This window comes from Tauraco erythrolophus, chromosome 5 (genome assembly GCF_009769465.1).
Source record: "Tauraco erythrolophus isolate bTauEry1 chromosome 5, bTauEry1.pri, whole genome shotgun sequence".
In the NCBI taxonomy this organism is placed as follows: Eukaryota; Metazoa; Chordata; class Aves; order Musophagiformes; family Musophagidae; genus Tauraco; species Tauraco erythrolophus.
In genome coordinates, this window is record NC_141469.1 from 64762799 (window position 1) to 64782318 (window position 19520).

Sequence of the window (19520 nt, forward strand, 5' to 3'; positions counted from 1 at the left end):
GTGGGAGAAAAAACAAAGGGCAGTTATTTGAGTGAATATTGCCACATTTTCCCTCCCTTATGTCTGTGTACATAGAGACTGACAGGAGGTGCAAACACACGGGCGGGAAAGTCTCATTGATAGGCTGTGCTGAATAGACTCGGGATATTTAAAAGCAGTGTCCCATTTTCCTGTGGGATGAGTTTTCGAAGCCAGGCTCTGCTGCCTTTCCTTGTTGAGGTAGGAGTTGTTGTCACCTGATGATGTCAAATGCTGCATCCTTCAACCTCCTTTGGAGGTGCAGTGTTACCTACTACTAGTCAACTCCTGGATTATAGTATCTAGGGCACCCTGCAAGTATGTCAGTGCTCTGAAGTTCAATATTCAATTAATGATTAAAATGAGGGAGGTGCAGATGGAATTTCAGAGTTTAACTGAACTTCTCTGCTCAAAGTGATGTAATGCTTTGTCTTCCAGGAGTTCCAGTGCATGGCACTAAATCAAGTCTGGTTTGAGATACTTGATTACATTTTTTTTCTTTTGTTTCAAACAGAAAAAGGGAAATGAGATTAATTACGTGGGCTAAATGAAAGACAACACAAAAGTACTCTTTGGTGAGTGACTGGTAATAGTCTGGGGCAGATGCTTAGTTTGATAGTAACTAAATAATGTTCAAGAGCATAAAATATGAGGTATAAGAAGTGGGAAAGAAAAGAAAAAATACTTAAAGGAAGAAAGCATGATACTAAAAGTAAACAAAGCAAAATGTTTGTTCGTTTTTGTATTTTTTTTTTTTTTTTTTTTTACTCTGCAGTGTGGTAGTGAATAGGTTCTTCCAGAGCCTAATGTCTAATGTTTGGGATGCTGTGAGACTAAGCGATAAACATATGCTTACATGGAGTTAGTTTATTACTTGCTTCATTAACTTACATTAATCATAGAAACAGGCATATTGATTAGAACTAGGGATAAAACCATGTTCCTGCCAACATTTTTGCCAGTCTCAAGAAAGATGTAATATTACCAAATGTACAGCACTGATTTTTTTTCTTTTATGTAGAATAGGGATCTCTTACAGTTAGTGTACTGTGTATAGCTTCAATTTAAAATAGATTTATACAGCCTTCAAAGTTTGTCTTCTTCCTTAATAATCTTCAGCATCACCAGCACAGATAGCAAGTAAAGCTCTCTCGTAATGCCCTGAAGCAAAATGCTGCAAGAAAAAAAATCAACATTTCTGTGACTACACATTTTCTTAACTTTTCTTATCTTGGTGTGTGACAAGGACTAGACTGATGTTGTAAGGTTTTGTAAAATATTACAGTGTTTTCATAAGGATTCTAGGCCAAGATTTTTTTAAATTTTACATACCTTGGACTTTGATTGCTTGGGCACCTAGAAACGTTCTAACTTTGAAAGGTTGGATCAAGCCTCTTTAATGCTTCTTCAAGTTCAATACCAGAAAATCATGAGTGATTTCTTACAGTTACTGCACATATTAACAGCTGGATTATAACAACATAAGAAAAGTGAAGTCTTTTAGCAAGAGACACTTTTGTACAATTAAATAGTGTCAGAGTTTTAAGATACAGAGCAAGAGTACAAGCGGAATAGTTTTTCTGAAAGTTGATTCTACCTAAGCACAAGGATGAAACCAGATTTGTATCTGTTTTGCATGAAAGTCATATGAGCCTAACCTTGCAGGACAGTGTGAAAGAAGATGGTATTAATTAGTGTAGAAACTATTCATGTAAGCTGCTCCTCAGCATACACTGTCCTGCCCTGTTTATATCCTTCTCTCTCTGTTGAGGAGAGGTAAAACCACACAGAATGAGAGTGAGTTGAGAATTCACTGCTCGCATACTGGAGTCTGCCTGAGGCACTGATAAGACACGATATTGTTTTTATATATATCTGTGTGTGTGTGTGTATTTTAAAAAAAAAACCCCACAAGTGATTGAATGGAGATTAACCCTCTGTTTTTCTGGTAGGGCTTGGCACAGTCTTTGTGGTACCAGTGCTGAATATATGCACAAGTGTGTAAAAACTTACTTTAATGTCATGAAAGAGTGATTTCCCATATCTCTCTTTGTATCGCTGTCGTATATTCATCAAGTCAATCTCACTCCGGGCAATGAGAATCCGTATAACTGTTTTATTGTGAAACCCGAAGTCCTAAAAAGAAAAGAAGAGGAGAGGAAAGCGGACAGCTGAACAATGTATGTTGCCTATCTGTATATGCTCATCTTGATGTTTAATAGACAAGCCAATTAATTAGGCTACCCATAAAGATATCCGAGATTTTAAAGGAGTCTAAGCATTCAAAGGTTTTATCATATGGAGTTTTCACATACTCAAGTAAGAGAATTCATGTTACTGAATAACAGAGATTCCTCACATATCAGTGTTTTAGCCATGAGAAACACCTGATGAAGTTTTGTCAGTAGCCTTAGGTGCCCCGTTTGTAGGTAGCTGTTGTGACTGCTGTTGTGGAGTCCATTCAGACTATCCTGAAGCCAACGATCTATTTCAAAACAAATGCTGCCGAACGTGAACTCAGTGAGATTTTTAACCACTGATTTAGAATTTACATAGCTTGTATTCAGTTGCGTTTTAAAGGTTTCTAAACAAATGTTCTTATTGTAATCGTGTGGAGAATGAGGACATCTAGTGGCACTAGGAGTAATCAACACAGATTAAGAGTTGGGACGATTGGTGACCAATTTAGGTGGTTTTAAGCTAATCGTAATTGAAATCTGGTTCTCTAAAAAACAAGTAATGACATATGTTAAAAAGCTGAATATAGAGAATTTGATACGTTTGATGGCTAGATTAAAATCTTTCTTATAAATCATTATGGTTTCAAACATTAGAATCCTGGGTGGGTTTTGTTATTTTGTATTATGAATGAACATGTAAAAAAGCTTTTGGTGTAATCTGGACATAACTTCGCTGCAAAAACAGACACTATTTCAAACTCTTTCATTTCTTTTGAGAATTATCTGTGTTCATTAAAACACTTTGAGAAAACGGAGTAAAATAGTCATTAAACTAAAATGCAGGTGTTTATTCTTACTCATTAAAAACTTTTTCCTACATCGCATACATCATCTGAATATGATATAGAAGAGAACTATCTATGTGATAGTTCTTAAAATTAAAAATGAAGTTTTAACTTGAAAAATGGTCTTCATGCAGAACCTTTGAGAAACATCACTTTTCCTGAGAGCTGGTATTTCCTGCTACTTTTGGCAAGCTTTTTTATGTCATATTCCAGAATCCTCTTTTGACCACTCAGACAAAATACTGCCTTTTCCTCTCAGCTCCTGGGACTTTCCTTGGTTCTTTGCTGCCACTGCTGCTGGTTTAGCTGAAACAAAGGACAGCAGTAGTGGCAGCATCTAGCAGAGGATACTGAGGCCCTGTTGAAGTGTTGCTGAAAAGTCTTGTTCAATGGTTCTGGCTTGAATCCTATCTTTGCCATTCCTGCTGTGAGATGATACTTCACATTTTACCCATGGCTAGCTTTTATGACCATCTTCTAAAGATTATACTTAAAAGATTAAGCTTAAAAGATTATAATTTATTTTTTTAAATAACATACTGCCTCATTATTTTCTCTAACAGATGAAAAATTAAAAAAAAAAGTCTTCAATGACCTCTATTAGGGAGATTTGTAGGTGTTTCTTTGCATTTACCCACGTTTGTTCTTGGCATTCCTTGGGTTTAGTATGTTAACATTCACATACAAAGATAAAAGAACCTGCATATATATATTGAGCCCCACAGAAAATATGCCTATTTGTATATATGTAACAATAATTTATGATTTAATTTTTAGTGATACTTGCTAAATCTCTAGAGACCAACAATTGCATAGTAAGAAAAGTGCACATTGAGTTCTGCACAGCAGGTGGAGATACAATCCATAGAAAAGAAAGGTTTTAAATTAAAAAAAAAAAATCAACACAGTTACCAGACAGATTCTTTTTTTTAAGGAATCCAAATATTTAACCTTTTACTGATACTGTTAAATCCTAACTGTTGCTTAGGCACTACTTCTTTGAAATTTAGGTAGGTACCAACAGTTTTGAAACGCAGTCACATCTTGAAGATCAAACAGACTGATTTGTAAGTACTTAAGTTTACGAATAATCAAGCAAACAAAAAAAATAGGAAAGCTACTTTTTATGACACGTAAAGAAAAAAGACTACTTACATGAATTGCATTATAAAGCCTGTAAGCAAAGTAGGAAGGCTTGTCACGAACACAGAGAACTAGGAGAGAAGAGTTTCAACAGGTAAACAGAAAATCATTATAAAATAATCTCTATTGGCTTTGAGCTCCTTGAAATATAAAGCTGGGTAGTACTGTCCATGACAGCTTATAATTAAGCTACCAGTTTTCACAAACATAGCTATATTTATAATTTAAAAAGTCTGGTGCTTATTCTGAGTGGGTACTTATTGCCATTGCATCGGAGGGCTTACTAAGCATCAGTGAAAACGCTCACATGACGTCTTTGTGGAAATATCATTATCCGTATTCTGTACATGGAAAACAAAGGCACAGGAAGCTTGGAACTTGTTTATACACCACTGAAGTCCTGAAAACTTTGCCGATTATTTAATATGTGTAGAATTAGTTGGTAATGCAGTTGTCATTGATCATACAAAATTTATTATCAAATAAAGAACAGATACTAGTTCTGCTCAGTCGGAACCTAGTGCTGCATTGATACATTTTTAGATTTACATAAACATGGAAAAGTAGTCTAAATATTCTTTTCTACTTATCTCTGAAAATTTAATTACACAATATAGGAGAGTAAATTGGATAAAAATATCAGAAAAATAATATTCTTGATGAATCAGAGATACCATACTAGATATTTATCAAGAGATTACTACTAGCACAAAATAATATTTTTACATTACCTATTGCAACCAGTAATTCTTGAAAGTACCCATCGTAACATTCATTAATGGCATCTACTATGTCTTGCCCAGAGATATTTTGGAACTCCTGGAAAACTTGGGAGGAGGAAAAAAAAATGTTCTTGCTTTATTGCAGTTCATTAATAATTATCAACTTGCCTTTTTTTCCCCTGCTTCCCCCCAGCCCTCTAACTATTGAGTTTATTTTTTCCTTATTTGTTCTCAGTGTTTCATTACAAAATTACACAAATATACAGGGTGTGCTTACTCCTTTAGAGAAGGAAGAAAATTTTCAACTTATTGCTTACTACAAAACTTACGGAGAATTACATTGCAGGCAGAGCCCTCAAATCTCTGTTACAGACAGACAGTAGAGCGTAGGCAGGTGTGTTAACGTTATGTTAATCCTATCATCACCAGCCTTACAGAAGTCATGATAGAAGAATTAATTTATTGATCCATGACAGCAAAGTAGTTCTAAGCTACTGTTAGGAGCTGGCGTAAGGAATACAGCTGGCTGCACAGCGATAAACTTGCCACGAAACAGACTGGTTTTCCAATGTAGAGCAAAAGACGTCTCAAACTTGTCACCAAACCGATAGAACAGGTTTCTTTTCTACAGTGGAAAACCTAGATGATCTCACATTAATTTCTTGCAATCTGTTATTATGTCTGATTATCTATTTTAAATAAAATATTTCTGTGTGTGTGTTCATTACGAGAGAGAAGATGTGCTCCCATCAAAACCTTATTTGAAACTTCCAGCGAAAAGCTTCAACACAGCAATGTGTTCTTACAAACATTTGTTGAAAATACTCCAACTGCCTCTTCCAAGGTGTTTCCACTCATAGTAAAGAGTTACTTAAGAAAAATCTGTCTCATCCTGTTGTGTTGTGTGTAAACTCAGTGCAGCCACAGCCTACGCCTTTCTTCGATCCTGCTCTGTTCTCTCCATCATTAGGCATCCTGCAGTCTGTCTGTTCTGTCTACAGATGTCTGTAGTCACCAGGCAAAGTTCAGTTTTGCATTACTTCCAAAATTCCATTAACATCAGTGGGAATCTGAGAGCTCCAACAGTTCACACTTAGGTTTCAGGCTAATACCCTGCTGCACACTGAGCTTCTCAGTATGTAAACCATAGTTTTATTAGCAAGTCAGATTTTTCCTTTCCCCTCTGTGTTCAAACAGCTGAACTGCTGGATTACCCATCCACAACTGCTGGTAACTCTTGTTGCAGAGAATCATTTGCAGCATGTTTTTGTGTTCGCCTGTTTTCTGCTGGCATGCTTCCCATAGAATCTAATATACCAGAAAAAGGAGAAAAATGCAAAAGATTTTAAATAAGTTCTAAATCACTTTTCAACATTTGTATTTGTTCTTTTTTTTTTTTTTTTTAATACATTTGAGAAGCTCACATCTGACTATATTTACCATGGCGTCCTGAGCAGCTGTAGAAGGATCTGCATATCCTTCCATCCTGGTTCCCTGGGGCAAAAAAAACCAAAACATTTTCTTAAAAAGTTAAATCCTGGAAGACTATAGGAATATAAGATTATCTCTTTATGAAGCTATGTTTCATTTCTTGAGAGAACACATAGGGCTTTTAGATCAAGTCAATGTATTCAATAGCTCAATTTGCAACTGTAGAAAATATCTTCAAAGCGTCATGTTATGTCTTCATTTCCTCTAAGCAGAGGAACTCTGGAATGACAAATGGTCTTGTGAGACGAAGAAATGGGGAAAGTGGACAAACCTATCCCACTGTTAGTCTCTTTTTAAATAAGCTTTTAGCTTCCCACTATCCTACCACCGTTTCCAGTATTATAGATGCTATATTGCTTACTATAATACGTAACTACGACAGGAAAACAAGGATAAGAGTAACATTTGCCATTCACTGAGTATTTCTTATCAATATGGATATTACCAGAAGAATCTTATCTCAATTTTTTTCTCCCTGCGCGAACATTAGGAGCAAGCACATCAAATAACAGAGATTTTGCTTGCTTATAATCATTGCCTAAAATTAAGATCCAAGACTAGGAATTGTTTGACAATTTTGATACATAAACCACAGAAGAATACTTCTAATTTTCCCCTTGCATTTAATATCTTGTCAATTACACAGATCAAGCTAATGTGTTTTAGTAAACACACTATGATCTGAATTGTATAGTTAGAAAAAAGGCACACGACTTTTGCAATTGCTTTTTTAGCCATCATCGTCTTGTAAGGATACAAATCAGCCTTGGTTGCAGAACTCTTAACAACCTCAAGCTGCATATAATTGCTGCCTTAATGATACATGGTTAAGGCAATTTACTTTAGTTTAAAATTTATGGTCATTTTACCCTCTATGAGAGGGAGGATTAAAACTATGTGTTGGCTGTCAGCTTACAGAATGACTGATTTGTAGCTCTTTCCTGTTAAAAAATGTTAATTTATATTTTAATTAAACTGTGAGAATGTCACACAGTAAAGAGTGGAATTCCTAGTAACAGGATAAATTCCTTGAAGGAAATTTTGCTGGAATGACTGCGTGAAGTTACATACTGGAGAAAGCACAGGAAAAGAAGACAGACATTGGAACAATAAAATAAGTTAGATAACACTCTGCATGAGTCAAATGCCCACTTTTCCTGGTAACATTTAACGGTGACTACTCTTAGCATAGTTTTGCTGAAGAATCTCACAATATGTACAACTATTTTTTTAAATTGTAGAAAATGATTATATGTCAATTAATACCCCAAAAAAGAGTATTAGAATAAAAATCTATTTGTCTCATACTAGAGTATTAGTTAGCCTGAATTTGTAACTCTGTTAATTTATTTAGGAAGGACTATAACCTATAACTTCTAATCTGCCTCTGTGTGGACATGAAAACCATAAATACCACATTTTAGCAATTAGATAGTTTGCTCTCCATATGTGAAGCACGTTTACTTCTATCTGTAGTCAGATGTGTGTGTCATCAATCCCAAGATTTAATAGAAATCAAAGCAAAGAGTGTCTGAAAAAAAGCATTAAAGGATGCATTGGAAATGTTACTATAGAATAGTCTTGCATGGTACTAGAATTAGAAAGGATGTATTTTAGTAAAATATCACTGGGTTTTAATATAAGATCATATCTGATCATGGATGATTCAACTAACCATCTTCAGAAGTATACAGCATAAGGTAAAGTTGGAATATCCTGCAACTCTTCTTTATCTTGAGAAAAATAGCAGTTACATCTTGTTAGCTAAGAAGTTGCTGAAATCAAGCCTCTTTATCAATATCTGTGGTTTAAGAAAATAAAGACTAATAATGTAGTCTCAGCCAATTTATTTTAAATCTGTTTTGTTGATAACTGAAATGTGTTCCATTGTTTTAATAAAGATGTGAAGTGAGGTTACTTAACCTGTAGTTCTTTATATTTAAACAGAGAAAAATTTGCATTATTGGGGTGAAAAAACATTCAACATTAGAAAAAATATTTCCTGCTTATAGCTTCTACATTTGAAAGATCTGCTCTTTATCTCTATACCTCAGTGAAGCCTGCTGCTTTTCCAAATCTTAGTAAGAAACACTTTTTCTCCAGACACACATCTATAAAAATACAGATGTACCTTATGTATGCTATTATCTCCTGGCAGTCCTGTCATTATTTTTCACTCTGGTTTACAAGAGATTTTTCAGATAATGAACACGGTGACTACTATGGGAATGGGAACTCACGATGTGACAAGGACGACCAACTTTGTTGCATAAAACTACAAATTGGTGAAACTGTAAAAGTTGTTGTGTGATAGAGACAATTCGTTTGCCTGTGTGCAAACATGCACAAAAAACATAATATTTAAATCAAAGAACTGTTGAGTACTTTTGTTCATAGTCAAGTGTGGATATATCTCCATTTTTACATAATGACTAGACTGGATTATGAACCATATATTCTAAAAATGGAGAAAAGAGAGCTTCAAAATGAAAAAATCATTTGTACTTGCTAGTAGACTCCTTTTGAGATGAGACAGATCCAGCAGAGAGTTAGCAGTTCAGTATCCAGGGGCTTACTCAATAAAATAGTCTGTTGACTTTTGCCTCCATCTGAAAGCCAAAGTCAAAGTCAAAGTAGATGAAGGAATTCAAGTTCTCTTCCTCTTCTGCTTTTCTCCCCTCTCTTGTTCGAAAGTGTAGCTCTATTGAACTAGCTTTAACCACAGTCACTTTAAAATTTAAGACTTCTCAAATAGTATCAAAAGTTCTTATGAATTTTCTAGGAATGTACGTCATACTATTTGTTTTTACAGTACCTGAGCAAGGTTCATGAGCGTGTCTCTGAAGTGACCTGAAGTCTCATAATCAATGTCTTGTTGAAGATCATTATTATATTCTAGGTGAAAACAAAACCATATAATCTAAATCACAAGTGAACATGCTCTGAGCAGTACTAGTGAAGATTAGCAAACAAACGATGCATAGATGGGGTGCTCATACATGTCCATTTTCTATGGTGATTATTCCGCAGTAGCCTGTGGAGGTTCCATGCGGTCCTAGCCATGGGGCTGGCTGCTCTGCCTGGGCCCTGCTGGGGCGCTCTGCCCTGCTGGGGGGACTCAGCCCCTGCCCTGGCTCTCCTGTCTGGTGGGCACAGCCCCACTACTGCTTCTGCTGTGTGGCGGTGGGATACTCGGAAATGCCCCTCAAGGCAGGTGAATGGAGTGTCCAGCCTTTTGGAATGAAAACAGCTTAGGTACTTTTTTTGAATAAAGTGTGCAAAAGTTTCCAAAAATCCCCAAATGGGGCTGCCAGGTATTTCAAATGTCACGGGCAGCAATACAGCTTAAAAATACTATGGCATATTTTCAGCTTTACACATTTTTCTTCAGCATTTTGTATGTAGTTATGGGAGAGGAGGCGGAAGGGAACCGGATAGTATTGAGAAGTCATTTTTGTAGTTCGGTTCCTTCCTGTGTGCTCACACATCCAGAGCACGTGGAGTACAACTGCTACTATGCACGTGTAAAAAACATTACGCATTAAGTAGGCTTCTTTCATCTGGAAGATCTCCATATTTGATCTTGAGGCTAATATGTCAATTAGACAGTTTTCTTCTGTGTCTACTCCCTGTGTGGAAAGAAGTAAATATGAGCAGATGTTGTTAGTAGGAACCATGGCTTTTAGAAGAATGCAATGATGCACTTGTAAGAATTAACAAAAGAATAGCAGTCTCTGCTGGAGCAATGCAGAGTGTACTTTTGCATAGTCTACCTACCTGTTTAAATAGAAAATGACTTTAAATTAGTAGGAGAAGCCTGTATTTCAAATATATTCCTACTTAATCTGAATTTCAGCATGTACATTAACAAGTGGGGAATGAAGCAAAACTAGTGTTGACAGAAACATAATGGGAAGAATTTTAGAGCTTTAGTAAGAATTTAGGATTTGCTGAAAGAACTCAGATGCAAAGATTGAGCATACATCCCCAGCAAGTGTTCAGGCAACGCAGGACTTGGTATTTAAGGGAAGCATCATGGCCATGCATGGAGTGCTGCAAATCACTGTATTTGCCCACACAATTTGAATGAATTTTATAATCTTGAATTGACATAAGATATGCTGCATATGTTGCTTTTGATATGCACATATATAGCGATGGTGAGTATTCTGCATTTGGGATAATGGGAGAACATGACATTGAGCCTGAGCCTGGAGATGCATATGGCCTGTTTTTCACTTTGGCCGGATGAATCCAGATCAAGGTAGAATACTGTCATAAAGTTTAACTTTGAGACACATTTAGAAAAAAATCTATAACTTTGTCAATCTTGTCAAGAATTTTAATGAAAGTCATGCTTCCAGTGCTACCAATGATATTTCACAATCCTTTTAATGCCAATTAAAAATATATCAGCAGTTCTAAAAATTGGGTTGGTTTAAGACTCCGAAGGACAAATGAAATAGTGTTAATCTTTTTTTTTTGAGGGGATTCTCAAACTATGTAAGATAGATCTCCTTCCTCAGAATCATATAATCTGTGTCTTATTTGTGACAGTGGACAGTAGCAAATATTCATGGAAAGAAAAGGCAAACAGTGTTGAGCTCTGATATGCCTTCCTATCTTCCAGAAATTGGTAGATTAGGAATTTCCTGAGAAGGAATTTTCCAAGGATTATTATTTTCAATAGCCAACAGTGGACCTGTTATCTAAGAATTTGTTTATGAACTGATTTCTGTTTGGCTTCCACAATGCCCTGCGGGAATGAATTTCACCATTTAATTACATGATCTTTGAAAAAATATTCTTGTTTTTTGAAAACTTCAGTTGTTTAAGGAGCATGGACTCAGATCCTGAGAAGAAAAGGAAATATTTTCTTCAAAATGTGCAATCAGTTCAGTCTGAGTGGAGTGATGATTGCTTTGTCACAGAGTAATTTGTAAGTGTTTGTGTAAAGACATGTTCTGCTAAAGAAAGATTGGTCTTTTCAGAGGTGGAGGCTTAGTGCACAGCACTAGCTGTTCAAATGAATTTTGTTTGTAACATACATAAATGCAGGATCAGGGCCTCACATTTCCCTGTATAAATATTTCTTCCTTTACTGAGTTTACCCTGGGTGTTAAATGAGTTGTATATGTTACACGACAAGGATTATTTATGCTGGTTTTAGCATACCAGTGAATAAACTTCATATAGGGCTGTATTTCTGATGACCTAGTGTACGAACTATTCTAGTGTACTAACTTCCAGCAGTTTGCCAACCATTTAAATGTCAAAAAAAAAAGGAATATAATGTATTCAGTACTGCAATTAGTGACTGTGACTCTAAGCAATCTGAATTAGACAGGTACCTTCAAGGCATGCCAGAGCTCGTGGGCATCATAGGAGGCAGGTGGATACATCAAACCAACCATGACTTCTTTGAAGTGATGAGAGAGATTCTCTTTTAGGTCTGTTATCAGATCCTTGAGGTGAAAAAGAAAATGCATAGACAGGATTATTTCAATAGTCACAATTTATGAAGACAACTTAAAAAAATATTAGTGGTTTTCTCTGTAAATGCATAAAGATGAACTGTTGGAGATGAATTCTGGCTAAAATTAAGTAAGAAAAATATTTTTTAAAATATTATCTACTCCTTCTAATAGTAGGGCTGAGATGACAACAGACACACAAGCCAGTAGACCACACAGGATTGTTGATTTTCAGTTCATTAGAATATAGAAGAAAACACAGGGGTTTAAGCGCGACTACTACTTAAAGGCTTGGAAACCTGAATGCTATGGCAGAACATCTGCAGCTTCACTTGGCGTATTCCCTGTGCAATCTGTGGGAGCTAAGCACCTTTGGAAGACAAATCCCACAGGACACATGCGATTTCTTGTGCTTTTTTCAGAGTTACTCACTATGTGAATAATTAAAAGAGTCATCCTATTGCTCCTAGTGCATAAAAATATCTGCTTTGGATTACTGGAAGGTTATGCGCTTCAATTTATGTATCTATTATTCAAACTGAATTCACTACTTTTGGTAGATACTGGATTAATAAAAAGGAACCCCTCTCTTCCCCCGCATGTATCTCAGTACTCGCTTGCCAGGTAGCTGAGTAATAGTTGAGAGTTTCCTCCCCACTCTCCCCTTTCCCAGGAGCATCCTTCAAAACAATGCAAATGCCAAAAGCTTGTTAGGTATACTGTTGCTGTTTCTGATTAAGAGGATGCTTGTGCTCTCATTTTTTTAATGTTTTGAGTACAAAACTAGGCAGCTGTTGGATATGTTCTGACCTAAGTCTGCATTTAAAGGAGTACCAGAAATGGTTCCCATGATAAAAACTATTATGTTTGAAGAGCTGCATCTTTTTCAGGCGTGTATGTTGGGTTTGATACGTATCTGAATATAATAAAATTAGTAGCCAGAGTAGTAATGAAGGAGGGCACATACACATTAAAAATTAAATTTGTGATGAAGAAACATACACAGTCTTCAGTGAACGTGCATTAGATGCATTTGAAAACTACTAAATCACACATGGAATAGAAATTAATTCATTAAGATATTTCACTTCTGACAACATGCCTGCGGCGAAATGGATTAATGATACAAATGGATACCAATTAAAAATTACTCCTGCAATCAGAACTAAGGGAAGTGAAGTATTGAAAAATAAGAAAAGATAACTCTAAGTTGTCATTATTAACATTTCCTGATTGTCTCTGCTATAAGAAATCCTTGAGGGCTGATTATAAGAAAGAATCTTAACGCTTGTCTGTATGTCTGAATCATGTATCTAGTTAAGGAGTTTATTTTCTTTTTAAATACATTTCTCCTGCTAATCTGTCACACTTTGCATTTATCAAATGAATAGCCATAATGACTGTCATATTGAACAGATTGAATTGAAATTAAGAGTGGAGGACTGGACTGACAAATTTACTATAGATTAAACTGAGGAAGCTAAAATTGTTATTGCGTAGCTGTCTGTCTTCTCTGTCCTGCAGAGATTACCACTCACAAGCTGGGACTGCCGAATGGCGCATTTGCCCAATGCAATCTATCCATTAATACAGATTACAGCCAGTGAAATGCTATCACTGATGTGGGCTGAAGTATCTTCTGAAGTGTTAACTGCAGCAATCCAGGGCAAGATGCATCCCATCCTGTTCCGCAGTTCCTGCCCAGGATAGCAAACTTTCGAAGGATCAGTCAAATAAATAAACTGCATGGAGCACTAACCAGATTAGCCATTTCAGTATATCTGCTATCACAGGTGAGGCAAAACCCACATTCCTGTTTCATATCTGAATGAGATTAGAGTTAATTTGTGGTGACTCCTCTTTCCACATGGCAAAAGGTAGAACTAGGTGGGTTTTTCTGGAAAGCGGTCAAGAGTATCTTGATATATCTTGTGCTATAAAGTATACCCAGTGCTTCAACAGATTCATTTAAATTAAAATTGTAGGTGTGTATGCAAGATGTTCTATGAGTTTCAGAGTTTTCTGTAGCCCATTGCTGGAATATAAAAATAGTTTACTTGCCTTTCTCTTCTATTATTGTTCATAGTTTTAGAGATTGAAATTCTTAAAAATGACGTCTGAGATTTTCTTTGGCTTTTTTAGTTCTTCTAGATCTTTAGGTCTGTGGCTGCTGACTTTATAGCACTTGAGGTTGTCTGAATATGGCTGACAGAAGTATAAATTTAAAGGTGATGTGTTTTCATAAGGATTTATTTATTTGTTTATATATTTGTTTTGAATTTGAAAAGAAAATCCAAATAGATAAGCAGCGAGCAAGTCAGTTATTGTTCTTTATGAACACTAATTATGGCAAATCATAAGTCCTGAAGGACATTTGGCAGTTCTTTATTGAGATATCATTAGTGTTATCTCTAGGTCATCTTCATGTATCAGAGGGCAGAAATTAAAGATAAAAAAATATATGGAGCTTTTAAATGTTTTCTCTTGTTAAAATGACAGGTCCAGTTGAAACACTCTAGAGAAAAGGCTTAAAAAACCCAATCAACTGCTATAGACAGAGCAGAGAAGGAACACTGTCCAGTGATCAAAGAGATAAACGAAGACTTGAAAAGAATGGGTTTGGGTACTTTACTGCCCCAGGTGTCTTTGGGTAACTTGACATGCTTTAATGTTCTATAAGTAAAGCTAAAACTCAGTGATGAGCATTGCATGGATAAACACTGAACTTGTGTGGTTTGCATGTGTAACAGTAATGGTAACCTAATAAATGTCTTATAATAGAAAACCACTTTTAATCATTCAGATCCACTTATTTCAATCATTGTCACAGTCTTTGTAAGGTAAGGATACCTGTGATTCTGTGATTGTTCTTTCATGGTCTATTTAAAACATACTCATCTGCTCAAGGCTGCATATAAAATATAATAAATACCGTGTGTTTGAATTTTTCTAACAGTCCAAATAAAGCCGGTGATCTCCTATAGATAACAACACAAAATCAGAGCACTACAGTGGTGAAATCCAGCTCTTCTCTTTCCCTCAGGTCTAGGAGAGTAAGGGGTGTTTCACCTTATTTAGAAGTCAATGGTTGTGAGGTAGTCTGGTATACTGGTGGCACAAAGGCTGTCTCTGGAAAACTGCTTGGCTACCTAAAGGAGAAAATACACTGTTCTACTGGTTAACAGACTGGTGGTGTAACCGACTACCACATCAGCAGCTAACGTGGTGTTTTTGAATGAACCGTTTCTAATTAACTCTAATTAAGGCTGATGGCTGTGGAATGGGATTTCTGCAAACACACTGTCCTCATTCATGCTGATCGATTCAACGGCAAGCGTACACTGACCTTCAAGGCATTTCCCAGTGAGCCATTAGTTTTTTAGGCTTCAGGAAAAGAAGAAAACTGGATTTTGCTTAAAATGTTTGTCTTTCTTCTACTAGGGGAAGGGCACGTCTTGTCAATTTGATCACAGCATTTTTATTTAGCCTTCCAATAGTACCTAGTTTCATACAGCACTTTTCATCACTACGTTTCACAGGAATTTTATAAAAGTTGTTAGTATTATTTTATTATATGCTGGGTTAACTGAGGAAGTTGTAGGCATTGCAACTTTCCCAAAGTCACCTGGTTAGCAAGAGTAGATCTGAAAATAGAATGAGGATATCTCTCTCTGTGTATGTTTAAGTCTTGTATAACAAAAATTACCTTGTTATATACAGTAAATATGGATAAAATGCATTTGATAAAAAAGCTAACTTTTTATTTCTTAACATTTTTGAAATACCTTTTGATGATTCATAAATTTAACATTGAGCAGCTCAGATGAGTATTGTGCTTAGTGTATGGATGGGGTCACATGGTATGAGGTCTGAGAATGTCACTGCTTGAGATGAGAACATTAATCGGTGCGTGAATAAGATACAACCACCTGTAATTGTTGTTACGGTGTTTCTCTTTGGTATTTCAACCCAAATACAATACTATTTACAGTATTATATTAGTATACAATATGTATAGTATAGTATATGATACTGTTTACACTATTAGGTTTAATACAGCCTGATGTAGTGGAAGGTGTCCCTGCCCATGGCAGGAGGGTTGGAACTAGATGATCTTTAAAGTCCCTTCCAACCCAAACCGTTCAATGATTCTATTTTATTATGCATTCCGAAGTCTTGAAGAATGTATTGCACACACCCCAGAAAGCACAAAGATGAAGAAATAAGTCTGTCCAGAAATTCTGGTTTCGTGAAAGGAGGAGGAAAATGAGTAATAGAAGAAGGGACTTTCCATCTCCCTTTTTTTTTAAACTTTGTGTGTGGCAGATGCATTTCTACTGCCCTATAAATGGCAGCTTGAAACCCTCAGTGGTATCAATAGCTACATGAGCAAAGTTGTGTGCCAGTCTTTTGGTGCCAGCCAGCTGTCTGCCAGGCTTTTGGTCCCACTGACTGACCTGAGAGAAAGACTGACCAACCACACTGGAGACAGGAGAGAAAGAAGTAAAGAAAGTGCAAAATGCCTCTGTCGTACCCGGCCATACATCTCTCTGTACGCCTCGGCAATCATCAGCCGCTGTGAATTGCAACGCTGCGTTAGGATATCAATCAATACATCTTTTTCACAACCTGTAAAGGAAACATGACAGACTTTAAATTAACAAAGTGCTGTTATTTACTTACATGTGTGATTGTTCATGTTTTGTTCAAGAATATTAACCTAATTTCTTGAAAAATATAGAACAACAGATTAACATCCTGCTGGTATTTACTGTGCTTATGTACCTTTCTCTTGTTGGTGCAATACCAGCAAAAAGTGAAGTAGTATGTTATTATCAGATGCATCACCATCTCTCTCAAGCTCAATGGATTTGAAAGCATTAATAAAACAGATAGAGGATTTTGTCTGTTCAGAACCAGGCACACCAGCAGAATTTGTGGCTGAGCCTGGGAAGTCATACTTGTATGCCCTGTAGATATTGATTAAATTGTCATTTCAGGATTAGAGATCTCTTTTATGGGGATGAGAAATTATGGTCAGACCATTTGTTGAAAAACCAAAAGATTTTTTCAGAGGAACTATATAAAATAAGTTATGAAGTTTAAAAAAATAGAATATTTTAATGAATTTCCAAGGGCATTTTGTTGAAGGTTGCCTATGATCTTTTGTTTGATGGCTAGAGCATACTGTTAACCTTCTATAATGAATCAGTATTTACTGCTTATGAAAAAGAAGATAATGATTAACATGTTCTGAAAATTATTTTATATTTTTAAAGTTTTTTTTTCCATCCCAAAAGTTGGCTTTTGGTAATTTCAGATGACTGAACATTTTAATGATATTCCAGCGTAAATGTATCTCCAAGTGTAAAGCAATTGACTTTATCACACTTGCAGCAGAGGTGAATTAGGCTGGAAAGCATGGGGATCAACTAGCATCTGAATGGAGGAGCATAGTCTCTCAAGTTTCTACCAGTCACTGTTCTATAGACGCATGTGTGTAGATACATGTTACAGATACGCATTCTGTACCTATTACAGCTTTGTTAGGCAGATATTATCATATAATCTATTACTGACAGGTTTCATTTTGACACAAATATAATTGGACAATGCTTTGTTTTGTTTTTTTTTTTTTTTAAATGTTGACAGAGGAAGTGGGTATTTGTCCATTATACACCAGGTTTAGTTCTCTTTCTGCTGAATTGTCTAGCCACAACTACACCAGCTTGTTAGCCCAGCACTGATTTAACATCAGATTCATCTCCATTAAACTCACAAAATGGATATATTACAGAAACTCTGTGCATAAGGATTTCTTTTCATTTTTCAGAAAATAATTATCACTAGGAATCTGTATAGCTTATAGTCTGTACAGTAAAAACGAAGAAATATTCTGGAAATAGTTAAAAACCTAAACAACTTTATTCATTTATGTGATACCACTGGTATCAGTGGCACAACATGTGTGACTGAACCTCCTCACTAGAATGAATGTCATGTGCAAGATTTGAGGTCAAGGTGTCAGTGCCTGTAGAGGCTATGGAGACTTAGGCTCCTCTGAGGCTGAACTTTTATTTTGCCAATTGTCCTTGAAATTAGAGCTTCATTCAATGTACTTTGACAGGTAAATTAAAGATAAGGTTAATGTGCTTGTACTTACAGTATTAAATGAAGAGACGAATTTCTGCATTGTTGTGTTTGCAACATTGCATTAAAAGTACTGTTTGAACTTTAGCAAAATGTTTACTACTTTTCATCTGTAGCCAATTTAATCGAAAAGATACTTCAGATTCCTCTTGATCAATAATACCCATTGTGGTTCATTTGACATTAAGTCTGAGTCCTCACATTTCCATTACAGAACCTGATAACAGAATGCAAGATCTGGTGCTGTTCAGCCTTACAAAAAGCCCAAGGGGTATAAAAATTCAGATACAGAAAACAATTTTAATGTGAAGAAAATGTTTCAGATAGTAAAAAAAAATAAATCAATATTCTGACCCTCAGCAATATCAACAATGTTCAACACGAAAACACAAAAGTCTGAACGGAGAAAAATGCTTTGGTGAACAAAATTTGTTTTTTTGTCCTTAGACTGAAAGCAAAAATTGGTCCTGAGTAAAAGATAATAAATTCTTTAAAATTTCTACTCCAATCATTTTTTATTTCTTGATGATTGATATTTTAGAAGACTTAACAGTCTCTGGTAATATTTAATTGTTGGAGTTACAATTAAAAACCTTTCCTTTGTTGGCCTTCATTGTAGTGACATAACACAGAACTCTATTTTCTTTTTCTTATTTTCTCGAGCAAAGCATTCCTTACTATAAGTGTTGGTATAGATTTTAGATTTATCTTAATTACCTCTTAGCTCCTGTAAATGCAAATAAATGATTTATTTAGACATCACCAGTGTATCTCATTGTGATACCTTGGAGAATCAACAGATTCTTGGTGATGCTTTTAATTTTACGAGTTCTTATTTTGCCTAATGCTTGTTATTTTATGAAAACTTTCTGTAAAAAAAAGATGTGTTACAATCAGTCAAGATACTCACTAATTCCCTGTAGGGCTCCTCCTAGCAACTGGGCATCCATAATAGGGTTAAAATTCGGAGCGGGAAAAATTGTTCCTTGTATCTGCTAAAGGAGAAAGCTGCCTTTAATTGAGATGTTTTACACATATAACCAACAGCCACAGCATCAAATTCTTTCCTTCATGGGGAATAGCATGCAAAGCTTTTAATTTATGAAACACAACTTAAACTTGCAGTAAGCCCTTGGAAGACAGACCGTATTTGAGGAGGTTCCCCCTAGCATGAGTTAGGCAAAAAAAAAAAAAAAAAAAAAATTAAATGCTGATTTTTTTTTTTTTGCATTAAAATGTAACCACAATTTTGTGTCTCTCTCTTTCCCAACCTTTTCCTGAAAATATTATTTTGTCTTCCAAAGTTAATCCATGATATCCCTGACAGTCTTCGATATCTATTTCTCATGGTATTTCTAATTTGAAAGGACTAATGTGAAAATGATGAATGAGATATATATGTTGCTTACAAACCTAGTGATTTTTTATAGAAATGATGTTACTGCTAAATGTGAGATAGTTTTCTGATATGCTATGTGGAAGGCAACACCATTTCTC

The 19520-nt window shown here is 35.7% G+C and overlaps 1 protein-coding gene across 1 annotated transcript; it reads right to left on the reverse strand.

Annotated features, from left to right (window-relative positions):
• Positions 1–1123: 1123 nt before the first annotated feature.
• On the reverse strand, positions 1124–19012 carry ANXA10 (annexin A10). The gene is made up of 11 exons (XM_009979297.2): positions 18934–19012; positions 16408–16502; positions 11751–11864; positions 9938–10028; positions 9215–9294; positions 6349–6402; positions 6123–6216; positions 4918–5013; positions 4199–4257; positions 2032–2154; positions 1124–1192 (listed from the first exon to the last, which is right to left on the reverse strand). Exons 1-11 carry the CDS (start codon positions 18971–18973, stop codon positions 1124–1126), a joined length of 915 nt encoding a protein of 304 aa, XP_009977599.2. The 5' UTR covers positions 18974–19012.
• Between the last annotated feature and the right edge of the window lie 508 nt (positions 19013–19520).